Source organism: Oncorhynchus mykiss, chromosome 12 (genome assembly GCF_013265735.2).
Source record: "Oncorhynchus mykiss isolate Arlee chromosome 12, USDA_OmykA_1.1, whole genome shotgun sequence".
Lineage (NCBI taxonomy): Eukaryota > Metazoa > Chordata > Actinopteri > Salmoniformes > Salmonidae > Oncorhynchus > Oncorhynchus mykiss.
Window position 1 is genome coordinate 39,483,652 of NC_048576.1, and position 20,010 is coordinate 39,503,661.

At 43.9% G+C, this 20,010-nt stretch overlaps 2 protein-coding genes across 3 annotated transcripts in view; both read right to left on the bottom strand.

Moving 5' to 3' along the window:
* ddx10 (DEAD (Asp-Glu-Ala-Asp) box polypeptide 10) overlaps positions 1-10,370 on the bottom strand; it is a 68,900-nt gene extending 58,530 nt beyond the window's left edge. For both annotated transcript variants that reach the window (XM_036937557.1, XM_036937556.1), the window contains exons 1-9: positions 10,024-10,370; positions 9,118-9,178; positions 8,889-9,019; positions 8,596-8,754; positions 8,329-8,449; positions 7,917-8,106; positions 4,283-4,409; positions 4,009-4,171; positions 223-307 (exon numbers count right to left, since the gene is read on the bottom strand). In XM_036937557.1, coding sequence (XP_036793452.1) covers positions 223-307; positions 4,009-4,171; positions 4,283-4,409; positions 7,917-8,106; positions 8,329-8,449; positions 8,596-8,754; positions 8,889-9,019; positions 9,118-9,178; positions 10,024-10,239 — 1,253 coding nt within the window. In that variant the 5' untranslated portion in view covers positions 10,240-10,370. The remainder of the gene's footprint in view (positions 1-222; positions 308-4,008; positions 4,172-4,282; positions 4,410-7,916; positions 8,107-8,328; positions 8,450-8,595; positions 8,755-8,888; positions 9,020-9,117; positions 9,179-10,023) is intronic.
* Positions 10,371-10,544: 174 nt separating this feature from the next.
* zw10 (zw10 kinetochore protein) lies at positions 10,545-19,161 on the bottom strand. Its single transcript, XM_036937558.1, has 15 exons — positions 18,948-19,161; positions 16,986-17,120; positions 16,781-16,882; positions 16,328-16,565; positions 15,517-15,669; positions 15,057-15,251; positions 14,612-14,763; positions 13,900-14,082; positions 13,403-13,632; positions 13,200-13,271; positions 12,946-13,115; positions 12,589-12,719; positions 11,963-12,094; positions 11,631-11,833; positions 10,545-11,462 (listed from the first exon to the last, which is right to left on the bottom strand). Exons 1-15 carry the CDS (start codon positions 19,050-19,052, stop codon positions 11,336-11,338), a joined length of 2,328 nt encoding a protein of 775 aa, XP_036793453.1. The 5' UTR covers positions 19,053-19,161; the 3' UTR covers positions 10,545-11,335.
* Between the last annotated feature and the right edge of the window lie 849 nt (positions 19,162-20,010).

The window sequence follows — 20,010 nt, forward strand, 5'->3', positions numbered from 1 at the left end:
TACATGTGTAAATGGCAGTGTCCCTGTAAGATTCAGTAGTACTACACGGTGATAACTTCACTTTAATACTACTGTTGGAGAAACATAGTATTTTCAGGAGGTATGTATAGACTCACTCTGCATATACAATGAAAACATGCCCTTAAAGGAGACGATGCATAGACTGCAAACACAGTCAATGTCTTTCCTTTCGCTCTAGGTCCAGTTAAGAGGGTTTATTACCTGGCGGTTCGTCCCACTCTGTGGATGTATGTGTTGGCATCCTCTGGACAGTCAAACTGCAACACCCAGTTCACGGCAGGGAAGTCTGCAAAGTGGGAGGAGAAAACGGAATTATTATTATTCACCACAAGCAACAACCTTTTGGCTCTAGTGTCAGAGCAGTACATATTTATTTAATTTTAGGGTTCGTGTTTGAGCTGTGCCCCAAAATGTAATCTTTGTCACTACTGACTAGAGACATCCAGGCAGTCTGTAGAGTAGCATCTCTGTCCCTACTGACTGGAGACATCCAGACAGTCTGTAGAGTAGCATCTCTGTCCCTATTGACTAGAGACATCCAGACAGTCTGTAGAGTAGCATCTCTGTCCCTACTGACTAGAGACATCCAGACAGTCTGTAGAGTAGCATCTCTGTCCCTACTGACTAGAGACATCCAGACAGTCTGTAGAGTAGCATCTGTCCCTACTGACTAGACATCCAGACAGTCTGTAGAGTAGCATCTCTGTCCCTACTGACTAGAGACATCCAGACAGTCTGTAGAGTAGCATCTCTGTCCCTACTGACTAGACATCCAGACAGTCTGTAGAGTAGCATCTCTGTCCCTACTGACTAGAGACATCTAGACAGTCTGTAGAGTAGCATCTCTGTCCCTACTGACTAGAGACATCCAGACAGTCTGTAGAGTAGCATCTCTGTCCCTACTGACTAGAGACATCCATACAGTCTGTAGAGTAGCATCTGTCCCTACTGACTAGACATCCAGACAGTCTGTAGAGTATCATCTCTGTCCCTACTGACTAGAGACATCCAGACAGTCTGTAGAGTAGCATCTGTCCCTACTGACTAGAGACATCCAGACAGTCCTTAGAGTAGCATCTCTGTCCCTACTGACTAGAGACATCCATACAGTCTGTAGAGTAGCATCTGTCCCTACTGACTAGACATCCAGACAGTCTGTAGAGTAGCATCTCTGTCCCTACTGACTAGAGACATCCAGACAGTCTGTAGAGTAGCATCTGTCCCTACTGACTAGAGACATCCAGACAGTCCTTAGAGTAGCATCTCTGTCCCTACTGACTAGAGACATCCAGACAGTCCTTAGAGTAGCATCTCTGTCCCTACTGACTGGAGACATCCAGACAGTCCTTAGAGTAGCATCTCTGTCCCTACTGACTAGAGACATCCAGACAGTCTGTAGAGTAGAATCTGTCCCTACTGACTAGAGACATCCAGACAGTCTGTAGAGTAGCATCTGTCCCTACTGACTAGAGACATCCAGACAGTCTGTAGAGTAGCATCTGTCCCTACTGACTAGAGACATCCAGACAGTCTGTAGAGTAGCATCTGTCCCTACTGACTAGAGACATCCAGACAGTCTGTAGAGTAGCATCTGTCCCTACTGACTAGAGACATCCAGACAGTCTGTAGAGTAGCATCTGTCCCTACTGACTAGAGACATCCAGACAGTCTGTAGAGTAGCATCTCTGTCCCTACTGACTAGAGACATCCAGACAGTCTGTAGAGTAGCATCTCTGTCCCTACTGACTAGAGACATCCATACAGTCTGTAGAGTAGCATCTGTCCCTACTGACTAGACATCCAGACAGTCTGTAGAGTATCATCTCTGTCCCTACTGACTAGAGACATCCAGACAGTCTGTAGAGTAGCATCTGTCCCTACTGACTAGAGACATCCAGACAGTCCTTAGAGTAGCATCTCTGTCCCTACTGACTAGAGACATCCATACAGTCTGTAGAGTAGCATCTGTCCCTACTGACTAGACATCCAGACAGTCTGTAGAGTAGCATCTCTGTCCCTACTGACTAGAGACATCCAGACAGTCTGTAGAGTAGCATCTGTCCCTACTGACTAGAGACATCCAGACAGTCCTTAGAGTAGCATCTCTGTCCCTACTGACTAGAGACATCCAGACAGTCCTTAGAGTAGCATCTCTGTCCCTACTGACTGGAGACATCCAGACAGTCCTTAGAGTAGCATCTCTGTCCCTACTGACTAGAGACATCCAGACAGTCTGTAGAGTAGAATCTGTCCCTACTGACTAGAGACATCCAGACAGTCTGTAGAGTAGCATCTGTCCCTACTGACTAGAGACATCCAGACAGTCTGTAGAGTAGCATCTGTCCCTACTGACTAGAGACATCCAGACAGTCTGTAGAGTAGCATCTGTCCCTACTGACTAGAGACATCCAGACAGTCTGTAGAGTAGCATCTGTCCCTACTGACTAGAGACATCCAGACAGTCTGTAGAGTAGCATCTGTCCCTACTGACTAGAGACATCCAGACAGTCTGTAGAGTAGCATCTCTGTCCCTACTGACTAGAGACATCCAGACAGTCTGTAGAGTAGCATCTCTGTCCCTACTGACTAGAGACATCCATACAGTCTGTAGAGTAGCATCTGTCCCTACTGACTAGACATCCAGACAGTCTGTAGAGTATCATCTCTGTCCCTACTGACTAGAGACATCCAGACAGTCTGTAGAGTAGCATCTGTCCCTACTGACTAGAGACATCCAGACAGTCCTTAGAGTAGCATCTCTGTCCCTACTGACTAGAGACATCCATACAGTCTGTAGAGTAGCATCTGTCCCTACTGACTAGACATCCAGACAGTCTGTAGAGTAGCATCTCTGTCCCTACTGACTAGAGACATCCAGACAGTCTGTAGAGTAGCATCTGTCCCTACTGACTAGAGACATCCAGACAGTCCTTAGAGTAGCATCTCTGTCCCTACTGACTAGAGACATCCAGACAGTCCTTAGAGTAGCATCTCTGTCCCTACTGACTGGAGACATCCAGACAGTCCTTAGAGTAGCATCTCTGTCCCTACTGACTAGAGACATCCAGACAGTCTGTAGAGTAGAATCTGTCCCTACTGACTAGAGACATCCAGACAGTCTGTAGAGTAGCATCTGTCCCTACTGACTAGAGACATCCAGACAGTCTGTAGAGTAGCATCTGTCCCTACTGACTAGAGACATCCAGACAGTCTGTAGAGTAGCATCTGTCCCTACTGACTAGAGACATCCAGACAGTCTGTAGAGTAGCATCTGTCCCTACTGACTAGAGACATCCAGACAGTCTGTAGAGTAGCATCTGTCCCTACTGACTAGAGACATCCAGACAGTCTGTAGAGTAGCATCTGTCCCTACTGACTAGAGACATCCAGACAGTCTGTAGAGTAGCATCTCTGTCCCTACTGACTAGAGACATCCAGATAGTCTGTAGAGTAGCATCTGTCCCTACTGACTAGAGACATCCAGACAGTCTGTAGAGTAGCATCTCTGTCCCTACTGACTAGAGACATCTAGACAGTCTGTAGAGTAGCAGCTCTGTCCCTACTGACTAGAGACATCCAGACAGTCTGTAGAGTAGCATCTGTCCCTACTGACTAGAGACATCCAGACAGTCTGTAGAGTAGCATCTGTCCCTACTGACTAGAGACATCCAGATAGTCTGTAGAGTAGCATCTGTCCCTACTGACTAGAGACATCCAGATAGTCTGTAGAGTAGCATCTCTGTCCCTACTGACTAGAGACATCTAGACAGTCTGTAGAGTAGCATCTCTGTCCCTACTGACTAGAGACATCCAGACAGTCTGTAGAGTAGCATCTGTCCCTACTGACTAGAGACATCCAGACAGTCTGTAGAGTAGAATCTGTCCCTACTGACTAGAGACATCCAGACAGTCTGTAGAGTAGCATCTGTCCCTACTGACTAGAGACATCCAGATAGTCTGTAGAGTAGGCTGCTGATGTGTTAGTACCTAGGCCTCTGGCTGCAATGTCTGTGGCGAAGAGCACAGCATTCTTCTTCTTGATGAAGTCATTGTAGACCTCCACCCTCTTCATCTGCTGTTGCTTCCCATGCAGGGCCAGGATGGGCATGCCCGGACGCAGCCGACAGAACACCCGGAACAGGTATTGCACCTACGGAGGGAGAGAGAAAAAGAGGCTTCATGTTTGCAGCCAAGACTACGACTAGACCGTGAAGCGATAAGCCTAATGGAGGAACGTTTGCACAAACTAGCGAAGCCTCACCTCTTTGCAACAGGCAAAGAAGACAATGACTTTCTTCTGCAGGTGGCTCCTGATGAAGGAGAAGAGCATGTTGACTTTCTGGTGCAGCTCACACACCACGTAGTTCTGCTCCAGCGTGGCCGGCGTGCTGCATGGGGACACAGAAACATGTAGTCTTTTAATTGGTCTCTTTCAGGTCGTTTGTGTTGTACTTGAACTTGTTGCTACTGAGGACAGAGAACTAAGGAATTGTGTGCCTTAAAAGAATGTTTAAAGCTGGGGTTGCATTTGATTGTACAGCAGACCTGGGTTCAAAAAGGCAAGAATTTAAATAATTTCAAAAACTTGAGTTGAGCTTGACTGAACTTGCCTTTTGCAACGAGCCAATGGGAAAGTCCCAAAAGTGCAAACCTCATCCACGGCGACCTGGCACTCCAGGCAGGCTAAAGCAAACTCACAAGTATTTGAAATTTCAAATAGTAGGCTATATCCAAGGCATGTCTGTTGTGCAGTGCTCCTGCTTTGCTCCTAACAGGTTTCAGGTCAAATGTGGTTTAAAACACTGACGTGCACTGAGGAGCCCTGATAAGGCTGAATCAGAGGAAGCAAAGAGTTCTCTTTCATCTCTCCCATATAACAAAACAGCTTCAAAGTCGAGGACAAAGCTATAAAAGCATAAACTCTAAACCAGCCTATCAGCAAAGACTCATCGAAAAAGAAGTACAGCTGGAGCAAAAAGAAGGAGCATAAAACAAGAGTAGTATGATAAAAAGAAAGTGTCAGCTGGTGCCTCTAAACCTGAATTGAAGTAGCTGACATTCAGATAAAAACAGTCTATGTTAACGGTCGACCCAATTAGCATGCGGTCCTGAAAGTGGGAGAGAATCCGCCCTATTAAATCAGCACCTGGCTGCACAGTGACATGTCATTATTTAGTAGAGCAAGGGACTTCACAGAGCCTCCATGACAGCACTCGTATTTGTTGCATGTCCCGGCCCACTTTTACCTCCCCTGAATTCATACCACATACTGGATGTCAGTTTGTCCAAACACACTACATGACCAAACGTTTGTGGACACCTGCTCGATGAACATCTCATTCCAAAATCATGGGCATTAATATGGAGTTGATCCCCCCTTTCTTGCTATAACAGCCTCCACTCTTCTGGGAAGGCTTTCCACTAGATGTTGGAACATTGCTGCAGGGACTCGCTTCCATTCAGCCACAAGCATTAGTGAGGTCGGGCACTGATGTTGGGCGATTAGGTCTGGCTCGAAGTCGGCATTCCAATTTATCCAAAAGGTGTTTGATGGGGTTGCGGTTAGGTCTCTGCTTAGGCCAGTCAAGTTCTTCCACACTGATCTCGACAAACCATTTCTGTATGGACCTCGATTTGTGCACGGGGGCATTGTCACACTGAAACAGTAAAATGGCCAAACTGTTGCCACAAAGTTGGAAGCACAGAATCGTCTAGAACATAATTCTATGGTGTAGAGTTAATATTTCCCTTCAGTCCTAGCCCGAACCATAAAAACAGCCCCAGACCGTTATTTCTCCTCCGCAGAAATTTGATGAACTGCCTTGCTGGAAAGGCGGCATCCTATGACAGTGCCTCGTTGAAAGTCACAGAGCTTAAGGCCATTCTACTGCCAACATTTTTCTATGGAGATTGCATGGCTGTGTGATTAATTGTACAAAACTGTCAGCAACGGGTGTGGCTGAAATAGCAAAATCCACTAATTTGAAGGCGTGTCCACATACACTATACAGTGCCTTGTGAAAGTATTCGGCCCCCTTGAACTTTGCGACCTTTTGCCACATTTCAGGCTTCAAACATAAACATATAAAACATATTTTTTTGTGAAGAATCAACAACAAGTGGGACACAATCATGAAGTGGAACGACATTTATTGGATATTTCAAACTTTTTTAACAAATCAAAAACTGAAAAATTGGGCGTGCAAAATTATTCAGCCCCTTTACTTTCAGTGCAGCAAACTCTCTCCAGAAGTTCAGTGAGGATCTCTGAATGATCCAATGTTGACCTAAATGACTAATGATGATAAATACAATCCACCTGTGTGTAATCAAGTCTCCGTATAAATGCACCTGCACTGTGATAGTCTCAGAGGTCCGTTAAAAGCGCAGAGAGCATCATGAAGAACAAGGAACACACCAGGCAGGTCCGAGATACTGTTGTGAAGAAGTTTAAAGCCGGATTTCGATACAAAAATATTTCCCAAGCTTTAAACATCCCAAGGAGCACTGTGCAAGCGATAATATTGAAATGGAAGGAGTATCAGACCACTGCAAATCTACCAAGACCTGGCCGTCCCTCTAAACTTTCAGCTCATACAAGGAGAAGACTGATCAGAGATGCAGTCAAGAGGCCCATGATCACTCTGGATGAACTGCAGAGATCTACAGCTGAGGTGGGAGACTCTGTCCATAGGACAACAATCAGTCGTATATTGCACAAATCTGGCCTTTATGGAAGAGTGGCAAGAAGAAAGCCATTTCTTAAAGACATCCATAAAAAGTGTTGTTTAAAGTTTGCCACAAGCCACCTGGGAGACACACCAAACATGTGGAAGAAGGTGCTCTGGTCACATGAAACCAAAATTGAACTTTTTGGCAACAATGCAAAACGTTATGTTTGGCGTAAAAGCAACACAGCTGAACACACCATCCCCACTGTCAAACATGGTGGTGGCAGCATCATGGTTTGGGCCTGCTTTTCTTCAGCAGGGACAGGGAAGATGGTTAAAATTGATGGGAAGATGGATGGAGCCAAATACAAGACCATTCTGGAAGAAAACCTGATGGAGTCTGCAAAAGACCTGAGACTGGGACGGAGATTTGTCTTCCAACAAGACAATGATTCAAAACATAAAGCAAAATCTACAATGGAATGGTTAACAAATAAACATATCCAGGTGTTAGAATGGCCAAGTCAAAGTCCAGACCTGAATCCAATCGAGAATCTGTGGAAAGAACTGAAAACTGCTGTTCACAAATGCTCTCCATCCAACCTCACTGAGCTCGAGCTGTTTTGCAAGGAGGAATGGGAAAAAATTTCAGTCTCTCGATGTGCAGAACTGATAGAGACATACCCCAAGCGACTTACAGCTGTAATTGCAGCAAAAGGTGGCGCTACAAAGTATTAACTTAAGGGGGCTGAATAATTTTGCACGCCCAATTTTTCAGTTTTTGATTTGTTAAAAAAGTTTAAAATATATATGATTGTGTCCCACTTGTTGTTGATTCTTCACAAAAAAAATACAGTTTTATATCTTTATGTTTGAAGCCTGAAATGTGGCAAAAGGTCGCAAAGTTCAAGGGGGCCGAATACTTTCGCAAGGCACTGTATATACAAAAGTATAAGCAATCAATGTAAGCTCCCTGCAATTGCTGAGTAATAACATTCACATGACCTAACAGTGGCTTAGGAGACTCACTGAAATCCCAACAGAATTCAAACATCACCCTGCACAATCATTTTTAACTGTGATATCATGTTTCATTTCCAGAGTTCATAGAAATCCAAGTGACGTTAACACCAACTGACAGATTTGTAAACGCTAAGACTAAGAGTCTACAGACACAGGACTATAGTGGCGTTGTTGTGGTGTGTGATATAATAGAGCCCCTACCTGAACTTGGCCTTCTCGTGCACCCAGACGTACTCTGGGTCTTTGAGGCTGAGGCGGGCCAGGTCTTTCACTGACTTGGTCTGTGTGGCTGAGAACAGCAGTGTCTGACGGGTCTTGGGGAGGTTCTCCACTATGGCGTTGATAGTGTCGGCAAAACCCATGTCCAGGATACGATCCGCCTCATCCAAAACTAAAAATAATTAAAATCACATGATGTCAACCATGTCAGAAATCCATCTTTTTTTTAACCAATGATCTGACTACAGATCAAAACAAACAGAGCTACTAAATGAAAGTTGCTTAACATTAACAGTAAGAATGTAAAATGCCCATAAACAACTTTGAGCTCATACCACAGTGAAACTATTTTTATGATGGCCTAGTAGCTAAGGGGTAACTCTACCGCATGTACCTAGCATGTGCAGATCGGAGGCATGGAACGCAGCAGTCTCGTCCATGTGCTGGAGCAGGCGTCCTGGCGTGCAGATGATGATGTTGGTGCGGTGGATCTTCTCAGACTCATTTTTCAGGTCCTACAAAAAACCATACCACAGAGGTTACACTCTGGATTCCAACAAAATAACCAGGCACAAACCTTTAATTTCAAACAACACCAACAGGTGTCAAAACCAACATGAAATTAACTGCCAATACCGGCACTTGAAAGTAAATAAAGTACCTTTCCGCCAATGATGAGGCCGGCAGAGAACTCGTGGTTCTTGCCCACTTTACGGAGTACTTCGAAGGTCTGATAGGCCAGCTCTCGTGTCGGGGAGATGATGAGGGCCCCCAGGCCATCCATGGCTGTCCACTGCTGACGATACAAACACTCCAAAACCTGGAAATAACACCAACACGTGTGAACAGCAATGACACATCAATAGCCTCAAATAATGGATGCACACTGCATCTGCCTTCATATCAGCTAGCAATATTGCACAGCTATACAGTAGAAAACAATTGGGTACTCACAGGAATGAGAAAGGCCAGTGTTTTTCCAGAGCCCGTCTTTGCAGCACCCAGAACATCTTTACCTTGCAACGCAAAGCCAATGGTCTGTCTCTGTATTTCTGTGGGCTGACGATACTGTGCTTCCATCAGACCTGGAGTAAACAACAAAACTGTCAATGGCATAACAGTGGCATGTTGGTCCATATTGCATGGCACAGTCAAGGTAATTTCATAACCAATTGATATTTACCTCGCAGGGTATTCTTTGAGATGGGGAAATCTGAAAACCTCTCAGCATCCTTGGCATTTATCTAGATGACAAAGGTGTTAGTTTCTCTCTCTCTCACACACACTGAAGAGTAATATAATGAAATCATTGTCAAAATAAATAATTTAGCTAACATTACAATATAAACGTTACCTAGCCTAGGAAATCGTGAAATGTACAGGACAGGAGATTGCTTTGATAAAACTGAAAACGTGATAGCCTATTTGCAGTTCTTGTGCCGTTTGTGGCGATGCTTTCCATTGCATGTACAGCATAGCCATGCAGATTTACATAGCAAAAACCTAAACGTCACTTGTCAGTCATCAATATTGAATACAATTATTTGGGCGGCAGGTAGCCAAGTGGGTAGATCAAATCTCCGAGCTGACAAGGTAAAAAAAAAGAATCTGTCGTTCTGCCCCTGAACAAGGCAGTTACGGAGGTAGGCCGTCATTGTACATAAGAAATTGTTCTTAATTAACTGACTTGCCTAGTTAAATAAATAACTTAAGGAATGTGCACAGAAGTACATGCACGCGATTCATAACGTTAGTCTAGCATGTGTTTACATGGAAGGTTTTGCGCATGTGATAGAAATAACAGTACAGGCAGTACATATCTTTGGTAACGTTACTGGCACTCAAATCGGGCAAATCATTTCCTGTGGATATTTTACCTCAAATTTTGAACAGCTGAAGGACCAATCGCACAGACAACCACTAAAGTGTATTTTACTCAACATTCTGACCTGTGAAGAAACTTACGTTTTTGCATTGTTTTGTTTCAGACTAATGTTATACCATGAATTGGTATCGGTCTGATTTATTAGGCAATTATCTAGCCATCTAGCCTCGCCCAACTTCGTAGGCTAAAACAAACGTTGCTTACCTCGTTATATTTGTTGACAAGCCTTTGAATAGCTTCTTTCTCCACCTGCCATTCAGGTCTCCTTTTCTGTCTTTTCTCTTGTTTAACTCGTGTTTTCGTCTTGTTGTATTTCTTCTTCCATCGCTCGAAGTTCTTCACCGGATCAATAGTGTCGGTTGGGTTTTTCTTTCTTGTTTTTTTATTGAGGGACACGTTTGGTCGTTTGCCCTTCTCCATGGTTAAATAAACCAATTCAAGAATGTTTTAAAAATAAATATTTGGTGATTCAGCTAAACCGCATGTAAACGCTGGCGCACAAGCATGTAGACGCATAAATATGACGTCAACGCAACCCGGAAATTTCCACATGGGACGTAGTTCAACGAAAACTGATCAAATGAGCTATTACTCCGGAAACAGTTTACTCCAAACGCTGTTGAATTCCGTTTTTTTCTTAAGCGGAAGTTGTAGTAGTTCAGTCGTTGTTCTTCAGGAAAAAAGAGTGGAATAAGTTGAAAGAAACGCAGACTTCACTCCACTTCTTAGCATGGAAGAATCAATCATTTATAGATGTGAACTTCACGCCAAACACGTCGCAGACTATATGGATTGAAATTACAATGAGTAGAAACCATAAAATGTAAATTTACTACAACTTCCATTGACCAACACAACAGTTTGTCACGCTGATGAGGGTTGCGTAAATTATTTGTTGCAACATTTTTGCAACAGACGAAAAGTTTTTCAACTTAATGAATACTACCCTAGCTTGTTGAATTTGATAGGAAATTATAATTTATCGCATAACTAAAATATACATTAACTGATAGATGTACCGGTTGCTCCATGTAGCTACCAGCACTTCTTCAACCATATTCCTGCATTATCAATTCACAATGTAATTTCTAAGTACACAACAAAAAAAATCCAAGCACGAAACATTAAGAAAAATAGTAAAGCATTTGGATTATCATGGTAGAAGAGACATGTAGAAATGTCCCATCTGAACGTTTCAGTTCACATAGTGCTCATTCAGAATGCAGTTTCAGGTACAAATAACTTTATGAAATATTGGAGAAAGAAAACACAGTTTCATGAAAGGCAATAGCCCGAGCCTTTTGCAGTAATGTGGTAGAGCTTGTCCTCATTGCATTAATGGCTTTGCTGAAAGTAGAAGCGTTATTGGGATTTTAAAACAGCAGTTTATATGCCACAGTTATCGTATACAATGGCATATTGCATTTAAGTTCACAACTAGGCATTAAGATATTAATGAACACTTTTCCACAGCAGTGAAGGAAAGTGCTGCGCATATTAGGGTTGTTTGTTGGAATCAAGAGTCTTTGATTTTGCTGAGAGCCACCGCCCGCCTCTCAGTGTTCTGGAACAAAGCTCGAATCAGGCTCTTCATCTCGGAACTACAGAACTCCAGTGCCAGAGGTCCTTTGCCCTCCGCCCACCTTCAGACAGGAAACAAAGACAAATCAGAGTACTCAGTGGTATACCAATAAAACAACAACCACAATTCCAAAAGTGTACACACGACTACTATAGATACATTTACTTTTTTATGATGATGAAAATAAAATCGCTTTAATGGTGATTTGAGAAGCTCCCTTTTTTTGTACCTGTCAACTATCTCCTGCAGGTTAGCTCGCAGCACTATGACCAGCTCCTTGAAGGTGATCCACTTTGTCACGTACACGGATACCTCCTCCTGGTACTTCTTGTTCTTGCTCTCCTCAGGCAGAGGAATGAACACCAGGGGTCCTTCCTCGATAATAGTCTGACAGAGGATGTGTAGGTGCTCCCCATCTTCAGTGGAGATATCCTAGAGGAGCAAATTGCATAGAAACCATAGGATGAGGAAGACCACTCATTCAACCAAGATTAACAATAATGTGCCCTCTAAAATCATGGAGAAAACAAGTCACATGATCAAATAAGAACCTGTCCTCACCTCCAGCATCATGATTTTGGCAATCAGCTCTGAGATGGCAGTGTTGAGTAGAGTCCCTATGGCTTTACAGTATATGTTGACTGGTAGAACATCTTGCCAGACTGTGCCCAGCCTCTTCAGCTGATGGATGACCTGCAAATGAAACAAGTCATTTTCAGTAATGGAACAGTGACCACATCCTGTAAGAATTCTAACTGTGCATTTGATACAAGCCAAGCATTTCTAACTTTTGATCTGAAGCTTAAAGAGATAGTTCAGCCAAAAGTTGTTTGGGGCAAATTCCTCTTACCTTGAGTTGTCTTGTAGGCCAGTAGGGACAACATCCACAATCATCCGTTTTTTACTTTTGCCACAGGCACGAGTTAGTATAATTAGCATCGTCCCAACAATTGATGGCCTCCTGCTATGCTAATCACGCTTCCTTCAAAGTTTGACCAAAACATACATTTCCCCTGAACTATCCCTTTAACTGATGCTTAACTCACCATTCTAGAATCTTTGATAGTTGCCATTTGAGACAACTTCTTTGAAAATACTGGATATCTAATGCCATATTTGTGGCAACAGTCATCATATGAACAATTGTAGATCTTTCAGCTATACTGCTGGTTCACTTGAACACCGACCTGCCTGACAGCCTTGCTGGCTGCGGAGTAGTTCTCCTCGTCATCCAGGTTGGAGAAGTTGCGTGCCGTGGAGAGACGCTCCAGCATCTCTGCTCTCTGGACGTTCAGCTGGGCCAGGAAACACTGAGCGCCTGGGGAACACAGCTACAGTCAGATAGCTAGAAATGTATTCTCCTTTCACCAAAACTGGAGTTGGGATGTCTCTAGAAGATGATTTGTCTCAAATCTCCCTGGTCTCATCCTCATCCTCATCCTTTTTGGAAATAAAAACAACAGCAGTTCAACCCCCACAAAAGCCCATCAGGAGTGTAGCCATTCTAATGCTCGGCAAGCCATGGGACACGCTCATTCCCTTACCCAGTTTCCTGAAGCCGGGCACCAGGTCCACGAAGGTGGCAGCGCCCTCGCTGAGGGGGTCGGGCAGGTGTGGCCTGAACTGGTGGCCGAGGGTGAGCAGGTGGTGGGCGATGTACATGCAGTTGTTGTGCTGGATGGCTGCCAGGTGGGGGAACTTGAGTAGGTTCCCTCTGGAGAGCAGACACAGAGAGAAGTCAGTGAGACAGACGGTCTCGGGGGGAAACGTTAATATAGTATAAATTAACTATACTCACTTATGGTATGTAGGCACAACATCATAGAACAGCTGGAATATATTCCGCACCGTGAAGAACAGTTGGGTAGCACTTCGAGGGACAAATGAGAGGGGGGGGGGGACTTTTTTAGCAAAACTAAAAACTTCAGGGAAACACTGGGCTAAAGCTGAAGAGTTATTAATATTATGTCATCATGTGCAGTGGGTAACATGAGAGCGTACCATTGGCTGGAGCTGCCCACGGCCTCGGACAGCGTGTGCAGGGCCAGCTCCATCAGCTGCTGCACCGACTCGCTGATGCGACACACAGGCAGACACAGCGTCAGTGCACCCAGCTGCTTCTCGTTCTCCAACCGGGGCGCCTCAAGCTTCTTGGCCTTCTGCTTGCCCTTGTTGTCTCCAGAGCCTGGGCTGGGTAGCTTGGGGACTGAGAGCTTAGAATCTGGTGTGATCTGTTGTCAGGAAGTGATGTTAGAATTACAATCAAGTCCAACCTCTGTGCATTTACCTGCAGTGCAAGATACAAAGCAGTTCACCTGTCCTAGTTGTGTTCATTTTCTCTGGGTATCTGTAGGTTCTGATTTAGTGCATGCATTCACATGTTGCAGTGGCAAGAAACCACATACTGTACATCGGGAGTCATCTGTGTGACTGTGTACCTAATAAATAGAAACCACACATATAAGACCATGGATAGACTGTAGGAGAACATCACACACTTTGACGGTGTTGTGCATCTCAGAGGTCATCAGCTTGCGTGCCGCCACAATCACGTCTTTGCATTTCTTGCTGGCAAAGTGGCAGTTGATGTCCCGGGCGTACTTGAGCAGCTCGGTGGCGTCTCCCCTGAGGTACTGCATCTCCTTCAGGGACTTCTCAAACTCCTCAGTCTCTTTGATCACCTGGGGGTGAGAACATACAGGGTGGTATGAATGACAAAATGAAAAGTCTCCTTTCGAGCACATCTTTGCAGCTAATGTTCTTTACACAGTCTATATCAAGTTATTCATTTGAAAAATATAGTTATTTGTATCTCTTCAATAAAACCAACAGGAACAAACTGCATTGCTTCATCAATTCTGACCTTTTGCATGGCAAAATGCAAAGATTGTCTAATTTGTCACATATCTGCTGACGAGGGGAAAAAAGTTGGTTGACGTGTGGCTTGATTGAGCCATTTTATGCAGTAAATGTGGAGATTGGTTGAAATGGGGAGCCCTCTTTTTGTACTGCTGTGATGAGTCAGTTATATGCAATAATAGTGAGAATTTTGCTATTTGATTCGGAAATAGTGTGGTCATTGGTCAAATTTACAAGCCTTTGCATAATATGCGGGGAATTGTTGATTTTGAGACAAAAATTCTGATCTCAGAATCCTGGAGGGACTGATAAGGGTGTATTCAGAGTACGTGGTTAGCCTTTGATACATACCACACTGTACTGTTCAAGCTGACTGCTATTGGTTGGGATGGAGTGCAGGAGGCACTCATGGATGATGCAGTGAGACATCTCCTGCCATACCAGGTCTCCCAGTATGACAGACACTTTTCTCCTGCCAACTGATACATCTGCAACGGATACGTCTGCAAAGCAAAACAAAAGAGATGCATCGTTATAGTGCCAATGGCACAGCTCTAAAATGGCGGCTGGCATATCAACTCCTTTCATATTTGCTGTGACCAAAGGATATTTTTTAGTTCAATTGAAACTCAATAATCCTTCTAAACAGGAGACCATGGGGCCAGTTTCCCAGATACAGATAAAGCCTAGTCTTGGGACTAAAAAGCATGACCAATGGAGATTCTCCATTAAAATACTGTAGCTTTTTAGTCTCGGACTAGGCTTAATCTGTGTGTGGGGAACCAGGAGTGCCTACCTAGCAGGTGTGTGTGTAGGGTCTTGAGTACCACCAGGACTTTGGTGTAGACCTGCGAGGGACTTGGGTGCTCCTCGGGGGTCTCGGCACACTGGAGAGAGAGTAGGATGCCCTCGCCTTGCTGCTCCGACACATCCACGTTCAGAGAGGGGTACGTAATCAGGGGCTTCAGCAGGTACTTCAGCAGCACCTGGCCTAGAGCAGGGAGAGGCTGGCTGTCTCATGATGGACTAACAGGATGCTATGGAAGCAGCCTCGCAGTGTATGTACAGAACAGAGGCGGTCCACATTGTATTAATCAGACTATTGAGTTTTAACAAACAGAAAATCATCCTTATTCAAATAATAAGGGGGTATTTCACAAGGTGGTTTCAACAAGTTCAACTTCAATAAAATGTAGTCAGCTTTAGAGTAAAACATTTATTTTAAATGTTTTAATTGACTGGACACTGGGTCTTACTGAAGAGTTTGATCTTGTGTTGGAGTTCCCCTTGGATGGCCAGGGCCTGGAGGATACAGGAAAGCAGAGGGGGAGGGCTCTGCTGGGGCTCCTTGGTCCCGCCTAGGGTCAGCTTTAGCTCCATCTTCAGGAACGACTTCATCCCCGTCGACTCTGAGGACAGATGGACACACAATCAGTGTCTGTGGTGGCATAACACAGTACCACTGTTCACCTGAGTTAACATGAATCAAGCAGGGCTGGGAATTGCCAGGGACCTCAAGACACGATATTATCACAATAAGTTAGGTGCCGATACGATATGTATTTCGATATTGTGATTTTATTGCGATTCGATGTTCCAAACATATTGCTCACCATATGTCTGCTGTATAGGGACAAGAGAGCCATGAGAAACCAGTTTTGATCAGTCATGGAAATAAATGATTGGCTTCTTATTTAAAAAGAAGATAACAAGCTATGCAGGTATAGCCAACTAGTGAAAAAATCATATTGGATATTGTCGAAACGATATTATATAATATCCAAACACGTAACAATTGATTACCCCCCCCCCCCCAATCACTAGAAGAGTGCAATTTACCACAATAAGTCAAATAAAATGTTTTAAATAATACATTTATATCAGGGGATTCCATGCTATATCCCCAACTGATACCCCTCAGGAAACTTACTTATCCTCAATACAAGTGCCCTAGAATGGCTACCTGCTACTTACTAACATCGCATGGTCAATAAATTAAGCCGTGTGCTTAGGAGCCCAAGCATCAGACCAGGGTCCCCCCCACAATGCCTCGGAGAGTCTTTTTACCTTTGGAAGGAGGCAGTTTCCAGACAGCCAGTCTCTTCCACTCATCCCCCAGATGGTAGATGAGGTTCTCCCTCTGGACAGTGAGCTCTGAGCTGAGGGCTCTCAGCAGGGGCAGGTCAGAGCCTTTCCACGCCTTCAGAGCGTCTGCACTGTGCCGGGCCTTTTCTAACTGCGTGGCCGAAATGACATACTTCTTCTCCAGTAGGGCTTTGTGAAACTCCTCCATAGCAATGTGAAACTAAATCGACAACAGAAAGACATATAAATATGCTTTGACATGTACCAATATTATTGACGATCATCCCAAATTCGTGTCTCGGGCCAGGTACACAGGGACCGAACTCAAGCGCTAAATCTGTGCATTATTATAAATTACATTCAGTTGAAACAGGGCCATGTGTAGATATCAGTGGAGACCAGATTAGAGCTACAGTTAGGAGGGATGTAGGCTACCTCTTCTAGGTGCCTGAGCATGGCAATGACAGTAGTGTTTCTCTCCAGCTGCTGCTTCAGCTTGGCATGTTCTGTCACAGCTGTATGTAGATTATGCTGCACCTGTATACACACACACACACACACACACAGTCAACAGTAGATCTCTGCCAACTGTCAAAAACACAAAGCGAACCATGACCCATGAGTAGTTAGTGAAGCTTACCTCTGTCTCAATGCAGCTTTTGAGGATGTCAATTTCTTTAGAGACCTCTTCGGCCTGTCCCATAAGTGCCTCTGCCCCCTGCATGCTAGGTAGGAACTCATTGTACCTCTTGTTAATAATGTCACATACCTCTTCCTATGGAAGAAACGCAGATGGTGAGATTGAGGGAAAGAATCAAAGTGTGAGGCAAAGACGAGAAGAGTCAAAGCTATACAACATTGCATAAATATACCCCTGGTAAAAAAAGAGGCACAATACAGTATTTTTCAATTTGGGCAGAGTACGTAGGCACTACCATGACACGTCATTGAACAGTGAACAGTGGTGTCTAGGTAGAATGGTCACGAGTGATCAAAAGTTGTATAGTGTGCGAGAGTAAACTAGTAACCTAGCTTCTTACTAAGCTAACTTGTTCAGAACACATTGCTAGACAAGTGCTTAGTAAGGCGCTAGCGTGGCTAGCTAGGTAGGTACAGCTACTTCTGACACGATCCTCATCTGTAACGTTATAGCTACTAGTTTGTAACTAGCTAGCAACTTTAGTGTAGTCAACTAGACGTGTGTGTCGTGAACAAGAGTATGAGCAACAGTGGAATTGGTGGTTCGCCTTAAAAATAAAAGCTGGTGTTGAGGATATATTGGCACGGGTGTTACGCCCAAGACAAATAATAATTTACATTTTCATTGAAAACTTTATTTTTATTAATTTATCCATAATATTTCATCTTTCCACAAGATATAGTCCCGACACAAATCTAGGGTTGCTACCCAAGCCGGCTGGTCGTTGGTTCTTTCAGTTCGGTTGCCAGAGATGTAGCCGATGTGAAATGGCTAGCTAGTTAGTGGTGGTGCGAGCTAGTGGCGTTTCAATCGGTGACGTCACTTGCTCTGCGATAAGGTGGACAGATCGAGTGAAAAAAAGCAATTTTCCCACACATCATCTCTCCTTCTCACTAGCACCATTAGTTTCGCTTCCCCACCCGCCATTTTTAAAAAGACCTGACGGGGCTCATTGCCTGCTTGAATTATGCAAAAACGGGCAGCGTTTAGGTCATGTAATTGATTCTGTTGGAAAGGGGAGAAATTGTGCTTTACAATGGTATTGACATTACAGTTGATCTGGAAGTATTACGTTTTTGGTGCGCTAAAATAAGGGCAATTGTTTATTTTATTTTAAATAGGGGCAATTGTACAGACCAAGGAGATGTACGAATTTACGTTATAGTTCCTACACATCACCTATAGTCAAAATAGGCATTTTATAGGCTAAGTTAATGAGCAACATCATGCCAATCGCAGGTTGCTCATGTCAGTACTCTAAAACGCAAACGTAGTCTTACGAGTAGTATTCGGCAATAATGACGTGGAGTTTGTGTGCGCGCATTCATTTTAGCGTGTTTTGGGAGTCGAGCAAGAGTTGACAGCAACCACAGTAGTCGGAGTTGACTGTGCACGACTACGGAAATGTTGGACTGGATGACAGTTTGTCACAGCTGCGATTGGTTTCCAAATATTCTGGGGCGGGGCTTAGCGAAGGGTCAATTGTGGCATGATTCGATTCTTTATTATACGTTTGCATCTGTTTCAATGGGGACTTTTATTTTGAAGACAACCCGCCGATTCCAGAATTTCCACTATGCTCGAGCTAATGTAATGTTGTTCACCACACAATGGGACACCTAGCTGCCACCAACAAGGCTGTTGCATCTAGCTAACAGCATCTAGCTAACCATAGTTAGCAGCTAACGTTAGTTAGGCTAACAATTACTTAAGACAGCCAATCGGGGTAGTTAGCATAACAATTTAGCAAGACTGTTTCGAACGATGAAACCAAATATTTTAAACGAGTTCGAACGATAAAATCACGTTATATACAATGAGCTAGATAGCTTTGTGTAAAAGTTAGCCGAATGTTTTGATTATTTCGCGGGCTAGGTAACGTTAGCTAAATCGCTTGCTTACCTTAGTTTCTTCTACTTTCCGTGACAGCTTGCTTATTTTACAATTGAGATCTTCTTTTTCAAGTTTACCAGAACTAGCAAGGACTTCTGTCACGAAAGATGCCATAGTTGAAGAACAGCTAGCTGGCTAGCACCAAAATCCTTCAGGGCTGTGTGCAGGTTGAAGAAGCCCGCTCACAATAACCAATCAAATCTGCGTTCCACTTCGTTATACGCCCAGCCTAGAGGAGGGTTTGCCAAACTCGGTCCTGTCCCCTTGTTTTTTTTGCCCTAGCACTCCACAGCCGACTGAAATAACCAACTCATTATCAAGTTTGGATTATAATTTTTTTTAAAGGCTGTTCTGAGGGCAAAAAGGGCTTAGTAAAATGCACAAGGTGCAATTTCGAAATTGGGTAGTGCATCTTCAGTTTTCCTGTTGTCATGTGTTAGTCATTGCATACCTTAGAGAGCCATCGATAACTTGCAGACATGTCCAGATCGACTAGCCCATGTCAGCGATTGTTTTTTTTACCTAGATTTTGTTGTAATGTTTCATTTACTCGAATACACAGACATGGCAAAATGTATAAAATTGCAAGAAAGAGCTTTAAACTGCAAAAATGTCTCCAACAAGAAGGGTGTGAACAGTTTGTGTCATGAACAGTGCTTGTGCCCATAGAAATAGACACACACGAGATTCCTCAATGCTGGAAGGGGGGCCTGAGTGAAAAAGTTTAGGAACCCCTTGTCTAGACTAGGGCAGAAATATTTCCAAAACTTCAACTACCAAATAATGTGAAAGGACTAATATCATGACTTGAGTGTGGAAATGCATTTTCAGTAGAAGTTATACTGAACCAAAAAAGCAATAATGAACAATACCATGGTCCATAACATGTCAAGTATCATTTACAAACAAATTCTTATTTTCAATGACAGCCTAGGACCTTGTTCAGGGGCAGAACAACAGATTTTTACCTTGTCAGCTCGGGGATTCGATCTGGCAACCTATCGGTTACTAGTCCAACGCTCAAACCACTAGGCTACCTGCCGCCCCAACATCATGGTATTGTTCAGTTGTC

Coding starts and splice junctions, on each gene's coding strand:
- zw10 (XM_036937558.1), bottom strand. CDS start 19,052: ATGGCATCTTTCGTGACAGAAGTCCTTGCTAGTTCTGGTAAACTTGAA. Junction 15,252..15,516: donor ACACAAGATCAAACTCTTCA/GTAAGACCCAGT, acceptor TCCCTGCTCTAG/GCCAGGTGCTGCTGAAGTAC. Junction 12,095..12,588: donor CCAGCAAGGCTGTCAGGCAG/GTCGGTGTTCAA, acceptor TTTCATTTGCAG/GTCATCCATCAGCTGAAGAG.